The 10,030-nt window shown below is 39.5% G+C and overlaps 1 protein-coding gene across 2 annotated transcripts in view; it reads left to right on the top strand.

Moving 5' to 3' along the window:
• Window positions 1–10,030, top strand: part of cpxm2 (carboxypeptidase X (M14 family), member 2) — a 66,646-nt gene that overhangs the window by 22,194 nt on the left and 34,422 nt on the right. For both annotated transcript variants that reach the window (XM_058407252.1, XM_058407251.1), the window contains 3 exons: window positions 5,831–5,940; window positions 7,069–7,208; window positions 8,672–8,756. In XM_058407252.1, coding sequence (XP_058263235.1) covers window positions 5,831–5,940; window positions 7,069–7,208; window positions 8,672–8,756 — 335 coding nt within the window. The remainder of the gene's footprint in view (window positions 1–5,830; window positions 5,941–7,068; window positions 7,209–8,671; window positions 8,757–10,030) is intronic.

Here is a 10,030-nt window from a genome sequence, read left to right as displayed (position 1 = left end):
AGTGAAACTGAAAAGCAGATAGAAAGAGAGAGAAAGATGTCACACTTTCTGTTTGTGTGTGTGTGTGTGTGTGTGTGTAAAAGACTACAAGAAATGCCTTACCATTTCATGCTGCTTTATATCTTTTCATCTTTTATCCAGTTAGCAGAATATACCGGAGACTCCAGAGCATATTGTGTGTGTGTGTGTGCGTGTTACAGAAGAAGATGCCTGTAGGCAGATGGTTTGATCTCAGCACACTCACACACTCATACTTCTAAGACCTGCTCACTCTGCTCACCCTGACACTGTGTGTGTCATGTGTGGAAACAGGGAGGCGGAGCCTGACTCTATGACCTCATTCCTCACGCCCCCTATAGCGGTTAAATGTTAGAAACTCTTTTTACACCATCCATTAAAAAGCACATTACCCACATGTCCCTTCATCTTCATCTTCTAACAAAGTGTGGAAAATCCTTTCACTTGGTTTTCCCTTCATCATTTCTTTCTTTCTTTCTTTCTTTCTTTCTTTCTTTCTTTCTTTCTTTCTTTCTTTCTTTAATAATTGCTTATTAAAGAATCTATCTATCTATCTATCTATCTATCTATCTATCTATCTATCTATCTATCTATCTATCTATCTATCTATCTGTCTATCTATCTATCTATCTATCTATCTATCTATCTATCTATCTATCTATCTATCTATAATAACGTAGTATAACATTTCATATGGTATTTTTTTATTTTAAAATCCTTTGTTTTGGGTTTTTTCCCCTTTTCATGATACAGTTAATGATTTTTTTCATTCAAAACACATACATTCCAAGATATAGGAATAAAAATAAGGAAGAATCTTTTCAGAAGGACGAATGGGGAACAGCATTAGCATGTTTCAGGATAACTAGTGCAGTGAGGAACAGGGCATTAGCAATTCAGGTCAGATCAAGAAAGACGAGAGTGTAGGAGGAGGAGGAGAAGGAGAAAGAAGGGAAGGAGGATGAGGAGGAAGAGAAGGAGGAGGATGAGGACAAGGAGAATGAGAAGGAGGATGAGGAGGAAGAGAATGAGGATGAGAATGAGGAGAATGAGGAGGAGAAGAATGATGATGATGAGGAGGAGGAGGAAGAAGTAGAGTAGGAAGAGAATGAGGACAAGAATGAGGAGGGGGAGGAGGTGAAGGACAAGGCCTGGAGGAGAATAACAAAGATGAGGAGGAGGAGGAGGAGGATGGGGAGAATGAGGAGGAGGGGGAGGACAAAGAGGAGGAGGGGTAGGACAAGGAAGAGGAGGAGGAGAATGAGTGGGAGAAGACAAACAGATAGAGAGACAAACAGTCAGACAGACAGACAGTGAGACAGACAGAGAGACAGACTTGTGTCTGTTGTAGTGTTTGTTGTACAAGAAGTAGGTCTGGTTGCAACAGATGGACAGACAGACAGACATATGGACAGACGGACAGAGAGGCAGACAGACAGATGTCTGTTGTAGTGTTTGTTGTACAGGAAGTAGATCTAGATGCAGCAGACAGACAGACAGACAGTCAGATAGACAGACAGACAGAGAGACAGACAGGTGTCTGTTGTAGTGTTTGTTGTACAGGGAGTAGATCTGGATGCAGCAGACAGACAGACAGACAGACATATGGACAGACAGACAGAGAGACAGACAGACAGATGTCTGTTGTAGTGTTTGTTGTACAGGGAGTAGATCTGGATGCAGCAGACAAAGAGACAGACTGATAGATAGACAGTCAGATGGAGAGACAGACAGACAGTCAAATGAAGAGAGAGACAGAGAGACAGACAGTCAGACAGACAGGTGGACAGACAGAGCTGAACCCTGAGGTGAACCTGGCGAGAGGGAGGATGTGCCTGATGTAAGCGTGACCTACTTCCTGTTGAATTCCTCAGCAGTCTGATGTGATTGAATCATGTGATTAATTAGACCCCTGACCCACTGCAGGACCTCGTTACCATCACCACCACCTCACAGTGTGGATACTACAGACAATCATGTGACAGGATTCCACACACTGATTGGTCAGAAGGTGGTGATTAGTTCTCGGTAGCAGCAGATGCAGACAGTAGAGCAGGTTTACATTAAAACACTCGATCTGATACGTTATTGTTGCTATAGCAACAGCTCATTAACTTACTGAAACTGAGTTCTGGGGGATTTCAGTTTCAGGATGATGATGTCATAAGTTTTTTTTCGCAACTGACCAATCAGTAGCTTTGATTTAAAAGCACTTAAAAACACAACTTTTACGTTTTCTTTTCTTTTCTTTTCTTGATTGTTGCTTCCTTCATTTCTTTTAATACCAAAAATACTGTGATTCTGTTCATCAATTCTTTCTCTTTCTTTATTTCCTCTAATTACACCATTATTTCTTCTTTTCATCATTCCTATCTTTCTATCTTGCTCTTTATTTTCAATAAGTTCTTTCTTTCTTTCTTTCTTTCTTAAGATAAAAAAAATATCTATATTTTTTCCATCCAGCTGCTGCATCTTTCCTCCTGCAGAATGTGAAGTGATAAGTAAAGAGTGTAGTGATGAGTGAAGAGTGATGAGTGATGAGTGAAGAGTGAAGTGATGAGTCAAGTGATGAGTGAAGAGTGTAGAGATACATGAAGTGATGAGTGTAGAGATACATGAAGTGATGAGTGAAGAGTGAAGTGATGAGTGAAGTGATGAGTGTAGAGATACATGAAGTGATGAGTGAAGAGTGAAGTGATGAGTGAAGTGATGAGTGTAGAGATACATGAAGTGATGAGTGAAGAGTGAAGTGATGAGTGAAGTGATGAGTGAAGAGTGAATAGATGAGTGAAGAGTGACGTGATGAGTGAAGTGATGAGTGAAGAGTGTAGAGATACATGAAGTGATGAGTGTAGAGATACATGAAGTGATGAGTGAAGAGTGAAGTGATGAGTGAAGTGATGAGTGAAGTGATGAGTGTAGAGTGAAGTGAAGTGATGAGTGTAGAGTGAAGTGATGAGTGTAGAGATACATGAAGTGATGAGTGAAGAGTGAAGTGATGAGTGTAGAGTGAAGTGATGAGTGTAGAGTGAAGTGATGAGTGAAGAGTGAAGTGATGAGTGAAGAGTGAAGTGATGAGTGAAGTGATGAGTGAAGTGATGAGTGTAGAGTGAAGTGAAGTGATGAGTGAAGTGATGAGTGTAGAGATACATGAAGTGATGAGTGAAGAGTGAAGTGATGAGTGTAGAGTGAAGTGATGAGTGTAGAGATACATGAAGTGATGAGTGAAGAGTGAAGTGATGAGTGAAGTGATGAGTGAAGTGATGAGTGTAGAGTGAAGTGAAGTGATGAGTGTAGAGTGAAGTGATGAGTGTAGAGTGAAGTGAAGTGATGAGTGAAGAGTGAAGTGATGAGTGAAGTGATGAGTGAAGTGATGAGTGTAGAGTGAAGTGAAGTGATGAGTGTAGAGTGAAGTGATGAGTGTAGAGTGAAGTGAAGTGATGAGTGAAGAGTGAAGTGATGAGTGTAGAGTGAAGTGATGAGTGTAGAGATACATGAAGTGATGAGTGAAGAGTGAAGTGATGAGTGTAGAGTGAAGTGATGAGTGTAGAGATACATGAAGTGATGAGTGAAGAGTGAAGTGATGAGTGAAGTGATACATGAAGTGATGAGTGAAGAATGAAGTGATGAGTGAAGTGATGAGTGAAGTGTTGAGTGTAAAGATACGTGAAGTGATGAGTGAAGTGTTGAGTGTAGAGATACGTGAAGTGATGAGTGAAGAGTGAAGTGATGAGTGTAGAGATACGTGAAGTGATGAGTGAAGAGTTGAGTGTAGAGATATGTGAAGTGATGAGTGAAGAGTGAAGTGTTGAGTGTAGAGATACGTGAAGTGATGAGTGAAGAGTGAAGTGATGAGTGTAGAGATACGTGAAGTGATGAGTGAAGTGTTGAGTGTAGAGATACGTGAAGTGATGAGTGTAGAGATATGTGAGGTGATGAGTGAAGAGTGAAGTGTTGAGTGTAGAGATATGTGAAGTGATGAGTGAAGAGTGAAGTGTTGAGTGTAGAGATACGTGAAGTGATGAGTGAAGTGATGAGTGTAGAGATACATGAAGTGATGACTGAAGTCTTCATTCGCCTGCTGCAGGAATCACTGATGTTTATTCCATTCCATTTTAAATCTGTGTAATTTAATTGAATTTGAGATTCCAGCATTTGCACTGACCTTTGAGCTGTGGTGAGGTTATACAGCATGTGGTCAACACACACACACACACACACACACACACACACACACGTGAAAGAGTCGAGCCGTGTGTGAAAGCTGTTCTCCAGACGAGGTATTTTGGTCAGATTTCTGTTCAGCGTCTCACTGCAGTCTGTCTGATGTGTCTGATCTCACACGTCCACACACCACGTCATATTTCACGTCTGAAATCACAGACGGACCGGACGCCAGGCCGGGCAGAACCACACGCCGCAGACCCAGGAGCTCTTTGTTATTCTGCATCCTGCTGACAGCAATCAGGACGACATTTTACAGCTTTATTTACTTCATTCTGCAGCTCTGAGCTCATGCCTTTTATTCACTCGCAGCTGCAAAAGTGTTCAGTGACAAGAACGTTTATTTCTCCTCAAATAGCTTCAGAGACTTCATCTGTAAAAAAATACTAAAAATACTTCATCTGTATAAAAATACTAAAAATACTTCATCTGTAAAAAAATACTAAAAATACTTCATCTGTATAAAAATACGAAAAATACTTCATCTGTATAAAAATACTAAAAATACTTCATCTGTATAAAAATACAAAAAATACTTCATCTGTAAAAAAATACTAAAAATACTTCATCTGTATAAAAATACTAAAAATACTTCATCTGTAAAAAAATACAAAAAATACTTCATCTGTAAAAAAATACTAAAAATACTTCATCTGTATAAAAATACAAAAAATACTTCATCTGTAAAAAAATACTAAAAATACTTCATCTGTATAAAAATACTAAAAATACTTCATCTGTAAAAAAATACTAAAAATACTTCATCTGTATAAAAATACAAAAAATACTTCATCTGTATAAAAATACTAAAAATACTTCATCTGTATAAAAATACTAAAAATACTTCATCTGTATAAAATATAAATTTATCTTCATATTCATGTTTGAGCTTAAGCTTTCCTCATAACTTACTGCTCACTCCAGATTGCTAGCAAAAAAGAGCGTAATTAGAAACAGATAATAAAGAGTGCTAGCAAATAAAGAGTGCTAGTCACTACTCAATCCGTAGCAGAAACACAATTCACACCACACACGTGCGGAAACACAGGTTTTGTTCTGCGCATTCGCAAAATTGCTGCCACTTCCTGTCACCGCCAACATTTTTACGACAGTCTAGCAATATGGATTCTTTTAAGTTTATTAGAAGGATGGAAGGAATTCATTCATTTATAAATAAATAAATTGAAAGAATTTTAAAAATCTTGGGTGCTAAGAAAAAAATGAATATCAGCAAAAAAAAGAGAGTGCTAGAAAAAAAAAAGAGTTCTAGGAAAAAGAGAGCTGGCGAAAAAAAGTTCTAGCGGTTTCCTGGTAGCATGAGAGTCTGACAGCAGGGTGTTTTATTTTTAGCCGTTAGCCGTGTAACATTGTGTTAACATTGAAACAGCTGTGTGAAGTTGACACGGTTTTGATGTTTGAATCGTTCTCACACTGAGGACGTCGGGTCACGGCACCACCTCCATTGGCTCACGTGAATCCGCTGGGTTCCCGAGGACCTGCGGTGCTGATGCGTGGTGTGTGGTGACTCAGCAGCTGCTACTTCCTGTCCTGGCTGTTTGTGGACTAAACCTCTGCTTTGATTCTTCAGACTGTCCTCCACTCGGCCTGGAGAGCCTGAAAATCGACGACTTCCAGCTTCACGCCTCCAGCATGCAGCGCTACGGTCTGGGAGCTCACCGAGGACGACTCAACATCCAGGTTAGCGCATTAGCATGCTGACAGGGCTTCATATCAGAGCCGCTGTATGCATTGGTTTATTCACAAGTGTGTGATGAGATAAGGTGTGAAGTTCGACATGTTATTAATGTAATCCTCCACCTGTGTGAAGCGCTAATTCAATTCAATTCAATTTATTTTGTATAGCGCCTTTTACAATGAACATCATACAATCAGCACACTGCTAGCTAGCTAATACAGTCAATTACCTTCATAATAAATAAAATGATGATGTCAGAGTCTGAGGAACTCAACACTATGACACTGAGATTCTCTTAATAATGCTTCGCTAATCACATGACTCCAAATATTAGCGTGAATTTGGACCCAGCTGGGCGGGGACGATAAGATATATATCCAAAAATCCAAAGATTGGATTTATTTATTATTTTTATTTTATTTATTTTATTTTTTTTTGCAAACTCAGTTGGAAGATAAGTTGAAATCAGACTTTAAGATATTTTTTTTTCTTACAATGGAAATTAATTCTGAGTGGAAGAACTGAACTGCTTCAATTAAAAAACAACAACAATTTTAAGCATTTTGTTTGTAGAGAAAATGATGCCAGATAAAAGTTTCAGTTTAAGTAAAATTAAGAAAAATTATGATCTGTTATTTATTTATTTATTTATTTATTTATTTATTTATTTATTTATTTAATTAATAATTTCTATAACATATTTATTAATGTATATAGAATTATTAAATTAAATTATTAATATTGAATATGTAGTTTCTAAATGAACTCTGTTCCTGTAAAAATAAATCAGTTAATATTTTCCTATAAAATAATCATTTTATAATGTTATGTCAAAACTTAACACTCACAACATCAACCTCATAAACAAAAACAAAAAAAAACAACATGGTCATATTAATTCTTAATAATCTGAGGTATTAATAACTCATTAAGGAGCCTCTTACAGCAGGTGCCCTGGCCTGGTCAGTGCAGCGGTCAGGTCTCAGTGAGAAACACAGCTCTCGCAGCTTTGAGTGTGGACAGAGCAGGCTGTGTGTCCAGACTGTGTTAACGTTTTGTTATTTCTGTCTGAAGTTTCTGTGTGTGTGTGTGTGTGTGTGTGTGTGTGTGTGTGTGTGTGTTATTTCCAGGCTGGTCTGTTCGAGGACGATCTGTACGACGGAGCCTGGTGTGCAGGCAGGAATGACCCGCTGCAGTGGTTTGAGGTGGACGCAAGGAGACTCACCAAATTCACCGGAGTCATAACACAGGGCAGGAGCTCACACTGGTCGTGAGTATACACACACACACACATTTATACACACAAACACACACATACACATATATATATACACACACACACATATACACATACACACATATATACATACAAGCACACACAAACACACAAGCACACACATACAAGCCCACACACCAAACACACACACACACACATATACACACACAAACACACACACACTGTGTATGTCCTGAACTGTAAATGCCACATGCTAATTCCAGTCATGTGCTGCACTGCTGATAAAGTTGTCGTGATTTCTACATGAATAAATAATGAAATAAATAATGAAATAAAGGCAGAAAGCTGAGCAGACGCTGAGTTAAACACTGCAGAGCTTCTGCTTAAACACCTCGTTCATCACACTGCCTACCCACACCCAGCACGATACACTCACATCTCAGAGGGAGCTCTGATTTTAACTACAGGATAAAAGAGATCAAATATCAATGAAGCATAAATCTCACACTACAGTGGGAAGCAGCTGTGTGTATAGGTGTGTGTGTGTGTTTGTATTGTGTGCTTGTATGTGTGTATTTCTGTGCGTGTGTGTGTGTAGAGTGTGTGTGTGTGTGTGAATATGTGCGTGTGTGTGTAGAGTGTGTGTGTGAATAAATGCATGTGTGTGTGTCTGTGTATGTGAATATGTGTGTGAATAAATGCATGTGTGTGTGTATATGTGTGTGTGTGTGTGAATATGTGCATGTGTGTGTAGAGTGTGTGTGTGTGTAGAGTGTGTGTGTGTGTAGAGGGTGTGTGTGTATAAAATCTGTACATTTTACTAATAAATTTTGAACGTTCTTATGTTAGTGGAACACAAACACACACACACGCACACACACATGCATATATACTCTACACACACACACACACTCTCTACACACAGCTGCTTCCCACTTGTGAGATTTATGCCTCATTTTAATATTTCATCTCTTCTATCCTCTTATAGTATCTTCCTGTAAGTCAGGTGACTAACGCGCCTCGCGGCTCTTCCTGGATCAGACAGGAAGTGCGGATTCTGCTGCAGGCTTCTTCAGAGTAATTAGAATAAACGGATATGGATAATGAATAATGAATTAATTGGAGATATTTCTGTCCTGCACTGAGCTCATTTACTGCTGCAGGAAGGCGAGCCTCAAGATTCAGGGTGGGTGTAAAGGTCCACAATCATAACGATGACCGTCTCAGTGTCCGACTCCTGAGCTTTAAACACTCAGTGAAGATGATGAAACAAACAAAAAAATCCATGAGACGAGATTTAAACAACAAATCATGTGGATGAACTTCAGCCATTTACACACCAAACAGCTCACAACACCATGACACTGTTTTGGTTCTGGCTCCGCCCCTCTGTCCAGTCATTGGTTGATTACCTTCATGTGTTCACCTGTTCTGTGCCTCTATCTCTACGACTGAACATTCCCACCACTGCTTCTCCACTTCTGACTCTTCCTCAGGAGTGACTGGGTGACGTCGTATCGAGTTCTGGTCAGCAACGACTCCCACACTTGGGTGACCCTGAAGAACGGCTCCAGAGACCTGGTGAGCAGAGCAGAGCGAGAACCTTATAACACTTATACATTATAACTCATTCTTCATGGGAGTGTCACCTGTGCTACTGAGATAATCATTTACAAATCATCTCAAGTTTATCAAACTCTGAGTCGAGTCAGAGTCTCAGTTTAATGTTAATGTTAAATGTTTTTGTTAAAAATAATTAATCTTGACTGATCTGATGGAATGTGGCTCAGGCTTCTGTCTTAAACACTAGAATTATCATCTCCCGTGTCAGTAATTGGTGAACTCTTCATTCCAAACTGGCTGATTATTTTTTTTACAGCATTATCAGTTTTTTTTTTCTTTTACAAACCTTCTAATCATTTATATTAATTAGGCAGATAATTAAAAGAGATTGTAATTCATTATAGACACGGTTCCTGGTACGCAGGAGAAGGTTATTGTTGTCCTAATTACTGATCCGATCCCGCGTGAGCATCTGATCACCGTGGATTCTGAGGAGCGTATGCTTGTTTCGGGTTTATTAGACGCTCATTTGCAAAGCTAATTAGCGGGAGATTATGCGCTGTGCACCATGATGGAGATTCAGAGCGCTTCAATTAAAACCCTGCTGAGACACAGTGAGACCGTTCATCTGTGTGCTAACACTCACAGCCCTGATAACACTGAAAGTTCCTCAACAACTTCAGGGAGAAATCTTGAGAGGAACCGGTGTCTGGTGACTGGACTCAGACTCTCACACAGGACATGTGAATTGACTCGCTCATAGTGGCCACTCAGAGCGAATGTATGACTTGACTCAGACTGGGACTGGAACTGTGACATGACTCAGACCCACAGTGGATGTATGACTCGGCTCAAACTCAAAACGGACAGTTAACTCAACTCAAATTGAATCTTTGAAGTGGAGTGAGATAGACTCAGTGGACTTGCGACTCAACCGAACTGGACCTTCGGCTCGAATCAGACTTATAGACTCCAAAACTGACTCAGACTCAGGCATTTGATTGGACTCTCACATGGCATGTGAATCGACTTACTTATAGTTACTTATACTTGAATGCTAGTCTCAACTCATACTGGACTCCGCACTCATCTTGGACTCATACTGGACATATGATTTGTCTCAGACTTATGATGAATCAATGACTTGATTAATACAACATGTGACTTGACTCAGAATCATGGTGGCCATGTAGCTAACTCCGAGCGAATGTTTGGCAAGATTCAGACTCATACTGAATCTATGACATGATTCAGACTTATAGTGGACTTCAGAACTGTGACTCAACTCAGAC

Source organism: Hemibagrus wyckioides, linkage group LG13 (genome assembly GCF_019097595.1).
Source record: "Hemibagrus wyckioides isolate EC202008001 linkage group LG13, SWU_Hwy_1.0, whole genome shotgun sequence".
NCBI classification, from domain to species: Eukaryota; Metazoa; Chordata; class Actinopteri; order Siluriformes; family Bagridae; genus Hemibagrus; species Hemibagrus wyckioides.
The sequence above is the reverse complement of the archived record's forward strand: the minus strand, read 5'-3'. Positions and strand labels throughout refer to the sequence as shown.